This window comes from Stylophora pistillata, chromosome 12, assembly GCF_964205215.1.
Source record: "Stylophora pistillata chromosome 12, jaStyPist1.2, whole genome shotgun sequence".
NCBI lineage: Eukaryota > Metazoa > Cnidaria > Anthozoa > Scleractinia > Pocilloporidae > Stylophora > Stylophora pistillata.
Genome location: NC_142530.1, coordinates 16,009,621 through 16,030,123, shown reverse-complemented (window position 1 = coordinate 16,030,123; position 20,503 = coordinate 16,009,621). Strand labels below are relative to the sequence as shown.

The following is a 20,503-nucleotide window of genomic DNA, read 5'->3' as shown; positions in this document are numbered from 1 at the left end:
AAAGAAATGTGCCCTGCCTGGGGAAAGACCTGCGGTGAAAGAAATCACTTTAAAGCTTCAAAGAAATGTAAACACCAAGGTGTCAACTCTCTAGTTGACGGTTACTCCGCTGACTCATCTGTAAGCAGCACTGGAACAATCAGCACCGTAACAACCCTTGAAAGTCAAGTCGTCAATTCAGTAAGTCCTGAAAACCGGCTTATTCACTGCGAATTGGAGTTTAACGAACGACCGGTTAAAATGCAAATTGACCGTGGGGCTACAATTTGTATCCTTCCAATGCACTTCCTGGAGAACCAGCATACTATTCGCTCCGAGAAGGTCCATCTGCAGATGTGGAACAAAACATCTAAGCCCACTCTCGGCAAGTGCAAAGTGAAAGTCAAACCCCACCACCAAGAAGGAGTACAAAGTGGACCTCGTCATTGTTGATGACCACCTCACACCTCTCCTCAGTAGTACTGCTGCACAGAAGATGAATCTAATAAGTGTTCATTATAACTATTTTAAAGCATTTAATGCTGTCACCCACGAAAATCAGTACTTCAAACAGTTTCCTGATGCTTTTAAAGACACCCCTAGAACCCTACCTGAGAAGAAAGTTCCCCTGACACTGATGGAAGGCTCCACTCCATTAATGCGTTCTGCACGTACCTTGCCTGAATCTAGAAAACAATTTGTCAAAGATGAACTCCAGCGACTAGTGAATGCGGGAATCATTGTACCAGTGGACGAACCCACTGAGTGGATAAGTCAAATGTCGGTTGCAGAAAAGAAAACTGGAAGTCGTATCTGCATTGATCCCGGACCTTTAAACGAAGCCCTAAAACGGTAACAATACAAGCTCCCTACTCTGGAAAACGTACTTCCAGAACTTACAAAGGCGAAAGTACCCTCTGTTTGTGATCTCAAATTTGGGTACCTTCACTATGGACTCGATCATGCCTCAAATTTGTTTACCACATTTGCCAATCCTTTTGGAAGCAATCGGTGACTCCATCTCGCATTTGGCTTGAAGGTCAGCAGTGAAATATTCCTAAAACGTCTAAATCACGCTCTCGAAGGCCTTGAAAGAGTGCGCTGTATCGCTGACGATGTCATTGTTTGGGGTCGAACAGATGAAGAAAACGATGCACGCGTCCATACGTTCCTCAACTGCTGTGTTGATAAGGGTATCACCTTGAGCTAAGGGAAGTGTCGTTTTGGTCTCCACGAGATTCCGTTTATGGGTCACGTCTTGACCGGTGATGGCCTCAAGCCAGACCCCTCCAAATTTGAAGCGATCCAAAACATGGTTCCTCCTCAAGACAAAGTAGCTGCGGAAAGACTTAGAGGAACCATAAAATACCTGTCTAAACTTCTTCCAAGCCTGGCAGATATGATGCGCCCAATCTACGACCTTGCTCTACCTACCTCCGAGTGGATATCGGATGCCGTACATGAGAAAGCCTTTACAGAGACGAAGCGTTTGCTGACAAACGCACGCATGCTAGCGTTAGCCTACTTCGATCTAAGTAAAAGACTGTCGATCCAATGCGATGCTAGTGGACAGGAGCTGGGAGCCGCCCTCCTTCAAGACGGCCAGCCACTGGCATACGCCAGCCGCGCCTTGAGTGAGGCAGAAACCAGATATCATAAAGCTTTGCATCTTGCTTAAATATAGTGATGCCGACAGAAGTGGAATTCTCTGAATTAAAATCGAATAGTCACCTCAGCAGAGTGACGCTAGGCAATTAATAAAGTAAGTTAGCAGAGACGGACACTGAATATATTGATTTCACTTTAAATTGACTGACCTGGGACCTCTGATTCACATTCATCTGTATGATAATATAAAACAAAAAACGGAGTCAGCAAAAATATGCAACTTAGTAAAAAGGCTATGGAAGGATTGAGTTTAAAATTTTTATTTCATTGACGGTTATTCTCATCATGCAGCGCATTTATTGTAATACGATTTGGCTGATTATTAGATCAGTTTTGTTGGCAAGGATAAACGATTTTTCAAGCCAGCCTTGAGGCCATTAAGGAAAAGATTATTTCCTACTTTGATGAATTTTTTTCTTTGGGGTCAGTTTGTTCCCATACAGGATAGCACATGAATACAGTTTATTTTAAACAACAACAAACATATGAAACACATGTATGAACTGCGGTTATGAAACGTATATGTGCACGATCCTTCGCAGTAAAGCACTATTTGAGCAATAGTGAAAATCAGACCTGAAAAAAATTTCAGGCCTGTACGGGATTCGAACCACTGACCTACGATGACCTACGATGGAACTAGAGACTCCGGGGAGATTTTTTCGAGGTGAGAATAATTATTTGACTGATTTTTACTTGAGATCCTGAGATATGTATGTAAGCGATCTCATTTGTACAAGTCATTATTCTATAATTGAAATGCGTAAAGTAAATCAGTTTTGGCCAATATTGGTTATTTGTTTATATTTTATTTAGTGTTGAAACCTAACAATTTCCTTCAACATCAAGTAAGCTTTGTACAAGTTTTATACACAGACTCGATATATAATTTTTCCGTCTCAAATATTTAGCTGCAAATTTGTTTACTGTGTTCTACACCAAATCTTTGTTTTTCTTTTTAATAGTGTTTGTGAATGACTATCAGAGTTCGCCATTTAACAATAGCGCGATTCCAAAACAAAAACAAACGACTGCAAAGGATCTCGGATGAAAATAGGCCTTTAATGTTTTCCTTAGGCAAACAGCTTGTATTTACTCAGTATTGCAAACTGTCATTTCAAAAGATTTTAATATTTGAACCACCTGAAACATGTGTTCAAACAAATGCGTTCAAATAAGAACACGAACAGAAACGAAGGCAAACTTTATCAGTTATTCTGCTCCGCAAAACAACAAAGTGTCTGCAATTTATCTCAAAAATCAATCAAAACACCATTGAGTTTTAACCGGTACGAAGGACGTGAAGAAGTGCTTGTTTTAAATTTCATCAATCTAAGTTTCATACTTCAAAACATGCAAATCATAGAATTAGTCTCTATGTACACGATCGGTGAAAGAGTAACTGTTGTGTTGATGATGATTGGCAAAAAAAATCTAATTAGTAAGACATTCCTAATAGTCTTAGTTGTGACCCAGTTACATTAAATTTCGAGTTGGGATGTTAGGGGTATATAATTGAAGCAACTCCAGAATGCAGAAGGTACCAAGAATATCTCGGATCAACAAAGCTTCTTTAATATACAACGTTAACTGCCTTGATGCTACAACGTCTTCAGAATTTTCTCTCAATACAATACAATCTTTATCAAACGAAGGTGACGTAATTAACCCAATGAGTTATCTAACTTACGGCCTTCAAAGCAGTACAAATTACACGTATAAATAATGACTAATCAGCAATATGACTTACAACGAGAGAAACTAAAACAAGACAATTGCATGCTTTAACGTAGACATAATATGATATTTAACAATTATTCCACGAGCGCGCGTTGGATATGCGACGATAGATAGCCAACGAGGCGCGTAGCGCCGAGTTGGCTATAATCATTTCATATCCAACAAGCGCGGGTGGAATAATTGTTTTGTTAAACAAAAAAACTCCCACAACATATTAGAGAAATCTTTTCGACTTTATTTTGTAAAAAGGAACCGGATGTTACAATATACAGATATTAGATTATGGTATATTGGCTCATATACCATAATGGCTAGGCCAATAAAAAGTCTTGAATTGCATTATCCAACGATCCAGTTTTTAATAAAAACAATTACCTTCTAAGACATTTACAATAAAGAGAAAAGCGACAATCTCAATACATTAAAATTCTTCAAAATGAGAGACATTACTAGCAAACTTAAGGAATAAAATAAGAATTGTATACTTAAAATTATTTAGCCTAGATGAAAAAATAGTAGAAGAAGGAGATACACAAGCTATTTCCTTAAAATCAGTGTGAAAGCAATTAAAAAGGGTGGCAGCAGAGTATGCAAATGAGCGCTTTTCAGAATTAGACCGCGGGAAAAGGACTTGAAGATTAAAAGCGCAAGCTCTGGTGGGCAAACCAGTTAAACTAACTGAAGACAAGAAATTAAATGTACGTTTAAGACAACGAGAAGCATCAGGATTATGGAGAATAGTGAATAAGAGTACAAGTTTTCTTAGTTTTATAAGGTCGAAAATAGGAAACCATTTGAGTTTGGAAAATAGGCTTACAGATGGTTGACAGAAGTCACCATCTAGGAGTAGTCCGGCTGCACGTGTTTGAAGGCGAAGAAGACGAGAGAATCAATAACTAGAACAGCTACCTCATGCAATCGAGCGATAGATAAAAACGTTACGAATACAAGACTTGTAGAAACGTAGGGCCCAGTGATGATTGAGAAATGATTTGATCCTTCTCAAGAGAGACAATGTGTTTCTCCCATGTAAGATGCAATCACGAGTAACATCAAGCAGTTTAGCCTGCTGAACTTGTTCAATTAACGTTTTGTATAGGAGCACCTACACAGTGCACAACTTCCCACAAGCTAGTTCCAGAAGGAGACCAAGTTCACAACTTATGTCCATATCGGAAGAATGAAGCCATATGCACCCATATATATTGAACAAGTATAGACTCTAAAACTGACAGCGGCACGATTTTTTTTTTAATTTTAATTTTATTTTTAATTTTCCCTCTACCTTTTGAACGGAACAAGTAAATCCTGAGAGGCTCAGGGAAGAAGACAAACCTTTTCGACGGTTGGTTAAATTGTGAAGTGCAAATGGTCTCATAAGATGGGCGGAAATGTCATTGTTTTGAGAAAGTTTAATTGTACAAAGCTTTTATTTTTTTTTGAGAGAGCGCAAATTTAATTTCTTTGGGATAATAAAGAAAATAAGAGCATTCTAGTGAATATAGGCGGACAATTTGTCATATGCAAATAATTTCTCGTTTATGGATAAAATGCCATATTAGCATACACGTAAGAGAGGATATAGGTGGTTTGCGCGTTACCTCATTGCCACCATGTTGGTGGACGTAAAAAATAGATATCTCATTGTCTCCTTTTTGTTCGTCCACCAGTATTTGTTCCTTAAACCATTGTTACCTGTGTCTTTGGAGATTGGTCGCATGAATTTATAAATTTGTTTTATTTACATGTTTTTCATTGCTTTTTCGCTGACACTGTCATAATTTGGTTTTTAAGACGGCCAAGACAAAGAGGGCATGCTTTCGTGTCTTGTCGATTTCGTGGTTTTTCACTGACTCCAGTACAATGAAATATTGTTGTAATTCGTAATAATATTCTGCCTAATTAGACCGTGAAGTTAATAATCTGGCAAACAAAAATTCACGAGGCGGGAAAAAGAAGGGTCCTAATGATATTGTGCCTCAAGGTTTATCGTTGGCATAATTCTCTTTTGATAGGTTTTCGTTTTCACTGTTTTTTTTTGTGACTTGACTTAAAAGATGCACCAGGTGTAAGAACTGATTAAACATGTCTATCTCAATCTTTTTTGTAACGATCCATCCCCAAGTAATATAAACGCGTGCGCTTTATTACATCACAATTACGTCCTTAAGGAGTATTAAGATGGCGGCTGTATTTCTTTCTCCAGCTGCCTTTTGAAACAAGTGGCCATTGGGCGGAATCAGTGCCTGCATCAGTCGTTTATGGCAAAGCTTCGATTTTAACTGCGCTATGAACGACGTCAACAGTCATTATTTGCCGAGGTCAATCTATTTTCCAGCATAGCCCATTCCAGTCCCTCAATCAGTACCGGTGTCACTGAAACAGAAGAGCGGGCCAGCTACGAACGGGAATTGCGTTTGACAGGAAGGCACTAACTCGTCATAGTCTTTTTCCAGCTTAACACCAAAATTAAGGGAATCGTGTTGATCATCGTTTTGAGTAGGAGCGTCTACACAGTGCGAAACTTCCCACAAGCTAGTTTCGGAAGGAGACCAAGTTTACAATTTATGTCCATATCGGGAGAATATTGAACTTGTAAAGATTCTAAAACTGATAACAAGACGCTTTTTCATGTTCAGTTAATTTTTTATTTTCCTCTACCTTTTGAACGGAACAAGTAAATCCTGAGAGGCTCTTCATCTTCTAACTACTCAGAGATTATCTTAATTTGGAACCACCACATAACATCCAACCTCTTCTACTTTTGCTCTGCAAGAAAATTCAAAACAGCCAGAAAAATATTATTTCGTTGAGTAATTAATTGGTAATTTTTACCGTTCACTTTGACTCTAGATCAAACATGGCGTTCGGATAACGATCACAAGCTTGCAACGCTAACTTGCCCGAAAAAGACGCCTGCACTGCAGGCTAACTAGACTTGTGATATTCTACGGTAGAGCGCTTGAGCATAAGTAAGGAGTTGGTTTCTTTCTGCAGGGTGCTTTCTTTCGCCACTGTCCTTCAGCTAAATTTCGAAAGTGTTCGGTTCCACTATTAATCCTCCCTTTGGATAAAGTTGGCCGGCCAAATGTGAGGTTTATTACCGGTAACTTTCTACTAAAAGCCCAACTTCAGCAAGAGGAGTTGTAAATGCGAAAATCCATCCATTGATCAGTAAGCTGGAGTTAATTCTAAACAAGTTATACCTTTTTTTCGTCATTACTCTTAGGTTTTCTAGTGCAGAAGTTACATTAAAACGCTCTGAGAAAAATTGTCTAAATTAAACAGCCTCCTTAGGTAGGTCAGAATACATAATAGCCATGTTTTTATTGCTCTAGAGGAAATTTCAATTGAGTGTATTGGTTTTGCTTCTCTTTACTCTAATTGGTGGACCAAAAATATACACTGCCCTCTTAGCCAATACGATGAAAAAGTTAAAGCACTAGCGACTCGGTTACTCACATCTTCCCGCGCTCGGGTCAATTTGCTTGCTTTACACTCTCATTTCTCATAGGCCCGATATCTCATTCTCCTTTGTTCTGATTGGCAGTCGAATGGGGCTCTATTTTCGTGCTAACCCTTAACAAGTTACCTTAACATCCGTACAGCTCCATCCTCATTGAAATGTGGTTATGCCAAGTCCATGGAATAACCCGGATGTAACGCACCTTCATGGGAAAGGTTAACTTGTGATATACGACAGTGTCTCTGTCATTGTTTGCTGCAAAAACCTGAATAGAGAAGGGAATTTAAAAACCATAACATTCCAAAGATTAATCTGAACTTGCAAAAGATTATGGTAAATAATCGATTATCGATTATCAGATTACTAACTCGGCCGGCGTTCTAGGTGAACAAAAGACGAAAACATTTGAAAAAGCAACAGTTTTCAAACAAAACTGCGTCGGTGTGAAAGGTATCTAATCGTCAAATGGTCAGGTCCGGTAAGGACAATCCTCATCACCACATTATTCTTTAAGCTTCCGTTTGGATTTGAAAAGTTATTACGGCAGAAGTGGGACAGGAATCAAAGATAGTTTATCATACAAAAATGATGTAATTCACTGCAAATATTACACCAACTCGCAGTATTGTTGTTCATTTGGGCTGAGTAGCGTTCGAAATTCAAAATATTCTCGCATTTCAAAGCTTGAATTTATTCTGGTTTTATCGAGCCCACAGGCTGCCGTCTGTAAGACCTGGAAACTAAAAAGCCGACAGGGAAACTTTTCAAAGCGTTTAGGGTCAAATGTTTCATTGCATGCCTTATCTGTGCTGCTTCCCGGATCTCTGTAATGCTGAAAGGAGCCTCCATCATTACTGTAGTCTAACTTGAAACTTGTCACCCACTGACTATATTTGTTCCTTCCTTGGGTCCCTATGATTCTAATGTCGGTTACGGAGCGTAGATCCACTTTGAGCCATTGATTCTTATTGTTAGCAGCCGCTGACCAAGCCCCCTGCTTTCCTCCGCCGGCCTTAAAGTGCAGCCGGGCATTTACTGCAGCATGGTTCGCGTCCCATTGGGAAGAAGCAGTAATTTGGGCGTCTGTAATGAATCCTATTTCCATTCCTAAGGGTTTCTGACATTCTGGGAAAGATGTGGGAAAGACACAGAGATAGCAATGCAGTAGCTTCAGTCTATTGTTATACAAGCTCAAAGCTCAATATCTATAATTAATAAGTAATCAGTTTCGCATCGGTCATTACTTTATGAATGATTAGTGTAATGATAATAACTAACAATGAACAATTTATGTATAATCGATGATTAATTTCTGATTTATTAAGATTCACTTGCTATTGGGCTCGTATGTTTTTTTTTTTTACACGGTAACTGTTCGATTTTAGAGAGAGAAATATGAAAGTGAAGAAAGAAAATAGGAAAAACGATTTGCAAGTGATAAAGTAAAGTCTTCACATGGGTGAAGTGGCTCATAAGAAGCCTGGGGCCTATCCCACTCTCCTTATTAGGTGATTGGGAGTAATAGTACATCCCCTGGAAGGGATGCCGAGGCATTATATGTTTCCCTTCCCCCCACAGTATTTCATTAGACCGCCTTAAAAGTTTGCTGGTTTCCATTTATACTCCAGGAATGTGAGAGGTACCGCGAGAGTAAATATCCCGCCCACGCTTGAACACAACAGAATGTCACCATTGTAAAATGTTGAACAAGTCAACCAATGACTTAGATTACTATTGTACCTAAAACCTGAGTCTTGGATCTTATGGCTTGTATTTGCTCCTGTGACAAAGCTACATCGTAGACCTGCATCTGGGCAATCCTTCCCTTGAAGAACCTTCTGTCTCCAATTTTTACCCCCATTCTAACACTGTCCTGTGTGGCTAAGTCAAGATCTGTACCAATATTTAATTTCTTGACCTCGTTTCCGTCAACCCACAATTTGGCGTCGCCAGATGCACTGTCATAAGAAGCGCCAACAAACTTCCATCCATCCTCTGGTTTTAGTTCAGTGTGTATCAGAGCAGTCGTAAATGAATAATTTCTCCTAGTAAAGCGTACAAAAAGTTTGCCGGCGACAACCCAGAGATGGACTCCCCAACTTCCAGAATTCCTGTAGTTGAATAGGGGTCCGTCCTGGCCACCCGGCATCAACCAACACAGCATCGTTATGGAGTTCCTAGCATCCAATAATCCACCATTTGGAAACTCAATATAGTTGTTGCCAAGTCCGAGGAATTCGTAAGAGCCGTCAATATTTCCCTCCGGTCCTGGCGCAGGATAAACATTGCTAGGAACTCCGGCCCCTACTCTGTTTTGGATTTCCTTAGTTCCATGAACAGCATCGAGAGGATACAGGGCAATAGGATCTGGATTTTGAAAAGAAATGAGTCAATTTTTATCATGTAAAGACCAATAAAACAAGAGGTGAGATCTCGTGCGAAAACGTGATATTTTCATGCGTGAAATTAGCCTGTTATCTTCGCGGGTGAAAATAACACCGTTCCTTAGGTTAGACAATAATACGCACCTTTCGCAGCGAAGGTGAAATGGTTTGGTTTTTCATTTTCATTTTTTTGCTAAATAGTATATTAAATGCCACCCACTACATGTTCGCCTCGCTTACTCGATGTTTTTCAACACGAGGAGAGAATTTTCGCATCTCCAAGCGGCCGTGTAAGATCCTCTATTTACTTTTAATCTGGAAGTATTACGAATATATACAACTCAGAGTCAATCCATAGGCGCACTAGCACTCCTGCCTTTGAGAAAGCCCCGCACCGATCCAAAGCTGTTTTGTCTAAGGATTGGCCAATAGGCGAGAGCAATGGAGGGCAAAGGGGACCAATCACAGTGCCGCTTTTAAGTCGTTCAGTTCCGACAGCATTTTATGAAAAATTAGGAAGACTTTGGCTGTCCTCCCAGCTTAAGCGAAGTTAATATTGGTTAAGGCATAAGTAATATGGTTATGATTCATAATTGCAATTTTCAGATTTAACTTATTAAAAGTATAATAGATCATCCTATATATCTTTCTTCAAATGGAACCTGCCTTGCTGAAGCTTCTGTAGTTTTTAAAACCAAGGAAAGATTTTGCTCGTGCTAAGTTACCGTTTAAGTTTTCGCCATTAATTTATCGTTGGCCGGCGAACGGTGACTTTACATGCTTGTTACACTCAGTTTTTGATAAATAACTTAGAAATCGATCTGAAAGCTTATTAAAACTCGTGAGGTTTGTGATAACAACAAAGCCTTGCATGTTGCTTAAACACAGTGATGCCGACAGATTTGGAATTCACTAGATTAGAATCGAATAATATTCTCAGCCGAGTGGCGCTAGGCAGTTAATAAAGTAAGTTAACTGAGATGGACACTGAATATATCAATTTTACTTTAAATTGACTGACCTGGGACCTCTAGTCCACATTCATCTGTATAATAATATAAAACAAAAAACAGAGTCAGCAAAAAGGTGCAACTTAATAAAAAGGCAAGGAAAGGATTGATTTTAAAATTTTTATTTCACTTACGGTTATTCTCACGATGCAGTGCATTTATTGTAATACGATTTGGCTGATTATTAGATCAGTTTTGTTGGCAAGGATAAACGATTTTTCCAGCCACCATTGAAGCCATTAAGGAATAGATTATTTCCTACATGGATGAATTTTTCTTTTGGGGTCGGTTCGTTCTGATGCAGGATAGCACATAAATACACTTGATAGGGGGCATAATTTACAGCTAAAGACTGTCACTAGTCTTTCTTATGGCCCTATGAGTAATAAACTAAAGTCATATAATTGTAAAACTACAATAATGTTCAATTAATGAAAAAGCTAAAATATGTCATATCAATTCCAAAGCTGTCGGGATTGAATTTCCTCATGATAGAATCAAAGTAACTTCTTTTCAATTTCTTCACAATAGAAAAGCAGACTAGCACCCTAAATCATAGAAATTGTCCACAGTCTAACACTATTATAAATGTAAAAAAAATTTGTAATTGACATAGCTTTGAAATGAATGTTGCATCCACAGGTTGATTTCCAACAAAATTGATCGATAAGTTAAGCTTTATGAAGCTCAATATGATATTTTTAGAATAACTTCAGGAGGCTGTTTTTGATTCGATCAGAAATCATTTTTGAACTAAAAAACACTGATAACAAAGTAATTACCTTGAGCATTCACATTTACAACGAGCGGAAGGAACACGATAGAAATCAGCAACATATTAGTAAGTGTTGTAAAACAAACTCACGCACTGAGTAGGATTCTTGCTTGAGTTCAACTCGACTCGATCTGAGATATTAGATAGCGTGGTCACGAGTGGCCAAATAAACCTAAGCATCATTAGCGAGTAATGGTTAATGTTTTCCTTAGGCAAAAAGCTTGTATTTACTCAGTATTGCTAACTGTCATTTCAAAAGACTTTAATATTTGAGCCACCTGAAACATGTGTTCAAACAAATGCGTTCAAATAAGAACACGAACAGAAACGATGGCAAACTTTATCAATTATTCTGCCCCGCAAAACAACAAAGTTTCTACAATTTACCTCAAAAATCAATCATAATACCATTGAATTGTAACCGGTACGAAGGACATGACAAATTGCCTGTTTTAAATTTCATCAATCTAAGTTTCATGATTCAAAACATGCAAATAGAATTAGTCTCTATGTACACGGTCGGTGAAAGAGTAAATGTTGTGTTAATGATGATTGGCAAAAAAATCTAATCATTAAGACATTCTTAATAGTCTTAGTTGTGACCCAGTTACTTTAAATTTTGAGTTGGGATGTTAGGGGTAAATAATTGAAGCAACTCCAGTATGCAGAAGGTACCAAGAATCTCGGATCAAAAAAGTTTCTTTAATGTACAACGTTAACTGCCTTGATGCTAGAGCGTCTTCAGAATATTCTCTCAATACAATACAATACAATATTCTTTATCTAACGAAGGTGACGTAATTAACCCAATGAGTTATCCAACTTACGGTCTTCACAGCAGTACAAATTACACATAGAAAATAATTACTAATCAGGAATACGACTTAATACGAGAGAAACTAGAAAAATGCATGTTTTAACGTAGATATCGCATGATATAAAAAAAAAAATTACCTTCTGAAACAATTACAATAAAGAGAAAAACGAAAATCATAACATATTAATTCTTCAAGATGAGAAACATTACTAGCAAAGTTAAGGAACAAAATAAGAATTTTATGCTTGAGATTATTTAATCTAGATGAATAAATAGTACAAGAAGGAGATACACAAGCTATATGCTTAAGATCAGAGTCAAGGAAATTACAAAGGGTGGCAGCAGAATAAGCAAATGTGCACTTCCAGAATTAGAGCGCGGGAAAGGAACTTGAGGATTAAAAGCGCAAGCTCTGGTGCGCAAACCAGTTGAATGAACGCAAGAAAAGAATTCAATTTACATTTAAGACAAAGAGGAGCATCAGGATTATGAAGAATAGTGAATAAGAGTACAGGAAACGTAGAGCGCAGTGATGATAAAGAAATGGTTTGATCCTTCTCAAGATCATACAATCTACTGTTTACAATTTACAACTGTTTACAATTATCAATGCGTTTCTGCCATGTAAGATGGCGTGCAATCAAGAGTAACAGCAAGCAGTTTAGCATGCTGAACTTGTTCAATTAACTTCCCATTAATCATGACATTAATAGAATGATTATTCAGACGATAAAATTTCTGTTAAGGCGTAATCAAGATGGATTTAGTTTTAGACGTGTTGAGGGCCATGTCAAAGAATTGACCCATGCAAATACGTCAAAAGCGTCAAGATTAAGGCGAGCATTAAACTCGTGAACAGTAGAGCTAGATTGAGTTATAGAAGTATTATCAGCAAACATAGTGAGAGTAGCGTTCTTTGGGAGAAATAAAGGGAGGTCATTCATGAATAATAGAAAGAAAAGAGGACCAAGCATGCTTCCTTGCGGGACACCGACAGATGCAGGGAGAAGGTCAGATGGTGTACCCTCAAAGTTAATACATTGAAAACGGTCAGAGAGGTAAGAAGTAAATCTCAGAACAGTGAAAGATCAACAGCCATATTATTGAGAAGTCGATCAATAAGGCACTAACAGCAAGCTTGCAAGAGCGAGACTTTCTGAAGCAAAACTGGGAATCGGAGAGCAGATCATTTCAGTAAGAAAGTCACAAAATGAAGTATAAATGGCGTTCAAGAATGTTAGAGAGATCTAGAGTAGCGAGAACAGGAATAGGTTGATAATTAGAGCGGTCAAGTAGAGAACCGTCTTTAAATAGAGGCTAAATAGTTTAGCATTTTCCCAAAGAACAGGAAAAAAAATCCGATGAGAGGCTAAGGTTAAAAGTTGTTGTTAGTGAAGACGCAATAGAAGAACCGATAATTTCAGAAAATACCCACTAAGTCCATCTAAGCCGACGGCTTTTCCAGTAGGTAGATGACGAAGACTATCAAGAACAAAGACAGATGTAATTGGAGGTATGGTAAAACAAGCTCCCAATGGAAGCTTGGATCTAGCCAAGTCATTTAGATAATCCTAGTTGGGAGTCGTACTTGAGTTTTTGTTAAGCTCAACTAAAGAAGCAATATTGACAGAGTAAGCACTGAACAAGTTAGCAATATCAATACGACTGTCATAAATTATTCCAACGACCAATAGATGGCTTGAAAGATTGGAACACTGAGAAGGAGCCAAGTTGTGGATTATTTTCCGTAAGTTTTTAAAGGTTATGAAGGTTGCAGCTAATGGAATCACGATAGAAATCTCGCTTAGCTTTCCTTATTAAATGGACAACTTAACCTTGATTTCGCGCCAAAAAATACTCTCGCCAATATAATTCGGCCGTATTATACCGAATCGCTTGCCTGTGCAAATTCTTACGCTGTTTGATCGCAAAACTTATTGTGGTATAAAACCATTGAGATTGGTGTTGAATCTTAACTCGTCGTCTCTTGAAAGTTGTTGAATAAACGATACCATTGTTCTAATGCTTCATTTTCTTCCTCCCCTAACCTTCTTGTAACGTTTTAAATAATTAAATAATTGTTGTCAATATTTTACACATACATCAAAGCTGTTTGTGCAAGAAGTCATTTTAACAGAAATAAACTACGAAGAAAACGGAAAGAATCAAAATATCTCATTAGTATAATAAGAGATGATACAGAAATTAATATCAATGAGCGCGGGAGATCAGAAAACGCGGACTGAAAGTAGAGTCCAGCTGGATATGCCAAAAATATTGATACTTTATTATTTATTCTTGGCTTAATACTTACCTCTTCCGTTCAAACGACGAACTGATAAAACTACACTGGGTCTGAGCGGAAATTCTCGGGTCTTGCTTCCTTCGTGTGGTTGTCAGTTTAATTCACAGATCTGTTCTTTTTTGTTGAAATTATAGCTTTGGCAGATAACTTCCCTTTCACATAGGTTATCACAGATATGAAGAGCTGCTACTATCATTCTCTTGAAAACGAAACCTTTGTGACCCATGCCACGAATGTTATTTTTATCCTGCCATGATCCTCAGCGGTTACAAGGTTGGTTAATGAAACACAGACAGGAAAATAACGAAATATCCACCAAGCATTTTTCCCTGAAAAACGAAAACCAAAGGGCGGTCTGGGTATCACGATATCAATTAATGAACTCTTACCTTAGGGCTGACTAAGAACAGTTGGTACTTAGAGCAACAGGACCCCTCCCCCTCCCCCCCCCCCCCCCCACTCCCTCTTCTGTAGCACTCTTTTTTTAAAAGTAAAGACATAACGCAAATCAAAACAAAACAAAACAAAACAAAAAATATGAATAATATGTGTACTGAAGAAAAGAAGAGAATTTTCAAAACAGACTTCTATCTAGTGAATCTGTTTTTGGTGCGATGTTGTCTTTTGTATAAACTCAGAGTGTCGTAGACTGGTTGATCATTTTTCAATCACATTTATTTGCCGTAAGTTGAATTGAATTCTCTTCGTATTATTTAAGCGAAAGAAGAGCTAATTTACAGTATTACCACATTTATTTAGCCTCTGTGTGATTAATTTTAGTGACGCTTTATCTAATTTTTTTAATATCTTCTCAGTTTAAACATAGTTAATCGAAGAGTCCCCTCGATTAACTATGGTTTAAAGAGTTTCGAAAAGCCAAACTTATGGCCTTCTTTTTGAAAATGTCGAAAACGCTTTGCGCAAGTATTAATCACAAAGCGAAAAAGTTTTCTTTTTTTTGGTTGTTTCTACTTCAGAATGCGCGAATATCTGCTGAAATATCGAAAAATGTCCATTTCTCGTCTTCTTTGGGGCTACCGATGGAAACGTCATTGAGAAATGCAGCGTCACGCCATCGTGAAAACGAACATGTTTATGACAAATGACCAGTGATGGGATAGTTTCGTGTAGATCAGCCGACTTTAACATGTTTTAAATGACATGCTAGTATAAAATTCCCGTTAAAGAAAGTGCAGCACTCGGAATCTGGATGATATGCACACGATTTGCACACGATATGTTTGTAGTTACGTCGAGTAGCCCTCCATGAAGGCTGATCAATTTTTTTAAAAGGTAACCAGAGGCGAGATTTCTCTTCGGGATATTGCTCATAAGACAACATTCTTTCCAAACCTTGCTCTTTTCATTTTTCTGAGACGTTCGTTGTTGAGGACATCAGATGTAAACATCGCCAAATATGATTTTTGAGCTTCGTTCGCGAATTGCCACTATAAAACGTAGAGGCCGGCCAGCAGAGACTTTTACATATCTAAAAACTAGAATGTTATGACCAACAAGGAGGGTGGTTTCAGTTCCAGAATCAGTGCACTTTTGGAGAAATTCAGATAAACATTTTCCCTGTTTTATACTACATAAAAAATGACCGAAACTGTACCGAGATAAATAATCTATTGGTGTGTTTACATTCCCTTCCAGGGAAAATTGACTGCATCAAAGTGAAGAAAAATAATGTCGCTATATATCGTAGAAGTACCAACATATAATATTGTATTTAGCTTGAGATACAGAAATAAATATTTTTTACTCTTTGTTTTTTAGACGTTTTTGTATGAAATTGAGGCCTCAGGCCTCGAGGAAGCAGTCGTTGTTACCATGGCAACAGTAGTGCTGCAACCTTCAAATAGGGCATTTTGGGGCATGCTTCCCCCCTGAATGCCTAACTGCATGCAAAATTTGAAGAGGGGTTGAAAATTTTCATTTCCCAAGATGTTTGATTCTTATAGAGACTTTTTCTTAAGTGTTTCTAACGTAGTAGTCTGCCTATATCCAAAATCGCTGGCTGAGAAATTATTTAGTAAACAGAGCGGTGGGGTGTTACCTGTGAGGGGGTCTATCTCGCTCTTGTTCTCTGGTCGGTGTTTGGACATAAGATAAATACCTTTTTTAGGTGAAACAACGTTTAAATAGTTGGTTTTCATATTTTAAACATCACTTGGACAACACCTTTTGTGAAAGTCTAAATACCCGTAGTTTCTCGGTTATAAGGCACACTCGGTTATAAGACGCACCCCAAACTTAGCAACTTAGTCAAGCCAAGTTTCCAAACTGAAAATTATGTGAAAATACTTGGCTCATAGACGCATCGAAAGGTTGAGAGTTAACAAAAGGTCTGATGAATCTGAGAAAGTTTCACGGTTGCTCTGGCGGTGAAAGAAAATGGCGAAAAACTCCCACCGAAAGACATATTCAAGGGTGTTCGACAGCTTTATAGCAACACGCCACCGAGTATTCGAGTTTCAGAGCACAAAAAAGGCCGAATGGACGAAGAAGGTACGTTTTATCTCCACACTGTTTTTTCAGAGAAGGGACTTTTCGAGTGAGCGACTCAGACACGATTCTTAGAATTTGAAACAAGGTTCTTTACTATAAATCCTGTGTTCGACAGCTTTACAGCAACACGCCACCGAGTATTCGAGTTTCAGAGCACAAAAAAGGCCGAATGGACGAAGAAGGTACGTTTTATCTCCACACTGTTTTTTCAGAGAAGGAACTTTTCGAGTGAGCGACACAGACACGATTCTAGGAATTTGAAACAAGGTTCGACTGTTTTTTTGTCATGGATATCATATTACCGAGCACGTGCTGTTAAGAATGCGTGCAAATTTCCGTTTGTTTGCTTTTCTATGAAAGTTGATTCGTGTTCTAAAAGCACTGAGTATTCCTTTTTAATTCATAGAAGTAAAGAATTGGGTTATACGCAATCTTCGCTACACCTCAAACCAAAAAGTTTTGCTGGTGTGGGATTCGTTTTCGTGGCACTTTTCAAGGTCACCAGAACTAAGAATACGTGATTTTGATAAGACTGGGGTCAGAATGAATGCCGGGATTGGCCGAGCCTGAACCAAGTCGCTCAAGGGGAGTGTTGCTTTGCGCGGTATGTTTGTTGTTGTTGCACGTGATGCAGGTCCAAAAGCTTCGCGAATTCTTTTAGATTAGTCTCTTTGCAAACCCTTTTGCTTTTTATGATGGGTCGAAGTGATCATTTATTGATGTGGATACGTGAAAATGACCGTGGACATCCCGAAAGGTATAAAATTTTAACGAAAACTTTTTGCTTCCAATGCGTGGGTTCATGCTGGGTGTCACGAAAACTCAGACCCCGAAAACTCAGACCTCAGACCTCAGATCCCGAAAACTCGGACCCCGAAAACTCGGACCCCGAAAACTCGGACCCCGAAAACTCAGACTCCAAACACTCAGAAACCTCGAAAATCCAAGAGATAAACTCGACTCATGATCACTGCTGGTAATGCCGCGTATATTTTGACCTTCTGGGTCTTGATCCAACAAGCAGAAAAAACAAGGCCACAAGTTGCACGTTTCGCGAAATTGTCCGATCGTTGAGTATTAAAACATTTTCGAGTGACACTAGACTTTTATTAGCTTCGATTTCCTTCATTTTTCCCGTTAATGTTGAGCTTTTCATTCACAGTTAACTGGATCAAATGCACTCGCTCTAACATCAAAGTATTAAAATGCGGAGTGATTTTGACCAGAGTTCTCTCTATTAACTCTGTTTTGACGAGCCGATAGGGACGTTTGTTTACTTTCTTGTACTTCGTCGCACAGATCCTTGTTGTCGCTCTGTTAAAATTCTTAAATATTTCGCGATAATAATGGATACAAACAGAGACTCGGCTCACCAGTCCCAAAACGAAGACAATTTTGCGACCCTTGGGCTAGAGTTCTTAAATGAGGCCGAAAAAGAGAAAAATAACGGGAAAGAAGACTAGGCATCAGCGCCGTCACGATTCGCTTCACTGAACAATCACTCTTGATATTGTTGTCCGTCTTTCGTGTCGGATTGCATTAGTTGCATTATTCCACCGGCTATGTTATAAAACAATTGGTTCATGCTTTATGCTGTGCACTATCGAATTATGGAGCACTTCGGAAGTTTGGAGAGCACTTCGAGGGGTCGGAGTTTTCGTAACACCGACAGGTAGCAAATTCTCCTCACTTATTTTAAGACCATGAGTATCAGTCCGGCCGGGACTCGAACCCTCGACCTCCCGCACAACACAATCCGGCGCCCTAACCGATTGAGTTAACCGGGATATAACTGGGACCCCTTACAAGCTTCTACTTCTATATATATATATATATATATATATATATATATATATATAACTAACTGCAGACAGTACTGTTTCGGCCTTCTGGGCCTCATCAGTGCAGTGCTAATGCTAGGATGGAGGTGAACCAATATGGTCAACCCAAACGATCCAACCTTTGTGGTATCGTCTAAGTCATGCCAGAGTGCTCAAACTATATATATATAACTGCAGACAGTACTGTTTCGGCCTTCTGGGCCTCATCAGTGCAGTTTTTTTATGTTTAAGGTGGACGGCCGGGCCCCCGATGAAGGGCGTGTGCAATGCCCGCCGACCAACAGGACTAATCCCACCCATGGCTTGCGTGCAATGCCTTAGGGTTGGGGTCCACCAGAAACGAGGGTCACCAGACACCAAACTCGCTGGGGAATCGAACCCCACCTCAACAAAAATTAACACACTCACACCAAAAATTGAACACACACACTCGATAACTTAAATAACTTAAACTACTTTTTAGTTTTCATTTTTAGGTTTTAAATTTTTAAACTAATATTAAACTATTTCTTCGGAGTGTACTTTAGCACATGTCTAGGAGGACCATTTTGCGGGTTGAGAACAAAGGCAATTGAACCAGGAGGAACTTGAAGGTGTGATGTTAACCGTAGGAGGTCTACTCTATCACCTGAAAGGCCAGGAGGTGTGGATAGCAATTCGAGAATTTCACTTCTGGACTTGGAAGAAATGACCGACGTAACGGAGGGTGGCACGGTTATCTTATTAGCGACTGGTACGGAAATCGACTGGGTTGTATCCGTTGTAGCAGGCTTCTTTACAGTTCCTTTTGAAACCGGAGAAGTCTGGGGAGCAGCGCGTTTACGGGAGACATTGTCTGATGGTACTTGGTCAACCGATGTGCAGGTTGGAAAACGGTCCTCGCTGGCCTCAAGGTTATAATCGCACTCTTCAGACTCAGCAACAACGTCATTAGGGACGGGAGCAATTGTCTCAGCTGTCACATCATTTTCTTGAGCTACAGACGAGGGTATGTCCATCTCTACTGATGTGTCTACAGCAGGTTGAGCACCCACGGTCGTCTGACAGTTCCTAGCTAGATGTCCACCTTGACGGCATCGGAAGCATTTGCCCCTAAGGGGACACTCCGCCGACTTATGACCAACTTTATGACAAGTAGTACACTGGAGGGGTTGCCCCCTATACCAAATTTTACAGCGGACGCCACGGATAGAAATAAACGGTGAAATGACATTCCTAATAACCATTTGGACAATGCGTGACCCGGTGGACACTGAAGGCCTTCCGGGCCAAACCTGATTGCGAACAGATTTGACCGTACCATATGCAGACAAAGCTGTGCTGATGGCGTCGTTTGATCCCTCAAAGGGAAACCAAGAGACTACAACAGTAGTAAGCTGGGGAGGAGGAGGAGGGGGTTTAACCACCCTACACTCTACATCACCCAACTTGATGACACCTAGCTCCTCAAAAAATAACTTAGCAGCATCGCCGTTCTCAGCAAAAGTGACTCTCGCAACACGGCCAGGACATGCCTGCACCGCAGCCACCCGATGGTCAGACTCACGGTCAAAAAAACCCAGCAACAAACCAACCGCTTCCGAGAAAAGTACCTCCTCAGGGAGCCCCTGACAGTCAACGTCGATGGTCCTATTAAAGGACACGACCATGCTGAAACTCGGACCCAACCCAAAGACAAGTCAGAGGGATGGGTGACCGAAACAGAGAAAAAGCAAAAAGGAAAGCAAGTTCAGATCGACCGAGAAATCCAAAAAAAGGGATGGGCGACCAAAACGGAACCAAAGAAAACAACCACTGCCAGGGAGGAAAAAGTCGCAAGTTTTCCCTCCCGGCAGGTACTCACTTATCCAACTCAGACCTCGAAAAACACCAGAACCAACTTCAAACTACAAGAGTATGAAGCAACACTTACCATGCGAGACCTGGGCCTCATCAGTGCAGTGCTAATGCTAGGATGGGGGAGAACCGAGGCGGTCACCCCAAACGACCCAACCTTTGTGGTATCGT

The 20,503-nt window shown here is 39.5% G+C and overlaps 1 protein-coding gene across 3 annotated transcripts in view; it reads right to left on the bottom strand.

Annotated features, from left to right (window-relative positions):
* Positions 1-6,012: 6,012 nt before the first annotated feature.
* The window catches only part of LOC148718990 (lactadherin-like), a 21,081-nt gene continuing 6,590 nt past the window's right edge, over positions 6,013-20,503 (bottom strand). The window contains exons 1-6 of one of the 3 annotated variants that reach the window (XM_088741385.1): positions 11,030-11,189; positions 10,259-10,282; positions 8,594-9,220; positions 7,653-7,978; positions 6,980-7,118; positions 6,013-6,156 (exon numbers count right to left, since the gene is read on the bottom strand). In XM_088741385.1, the coding sequence (XP_088597511.1) occupies positions 6,981-7,118; positions 7,653-7,978; positions 8,594-9,220; positions 10,259-10,282; positions 11,030-11,084 (1,170 nt within the window). In that variant the 5' untranslated portion in view covers positions 11,085-11,189 and the 3' untranslated portion in view covers positions 6,013-6,156; position 6,980. Of the gene's footprint in view, positions 6,157-6,979; positions 7,119-7,652; positions 7,979-8,593; positions 9,221-10,258; positions 10,283-11,029; positions 11,190-20,503 lie in introns of those variants that run through there. The other 2 variants (XM_088741387.1, XM_088741386.1) reach the window with 2 other exon arrangements.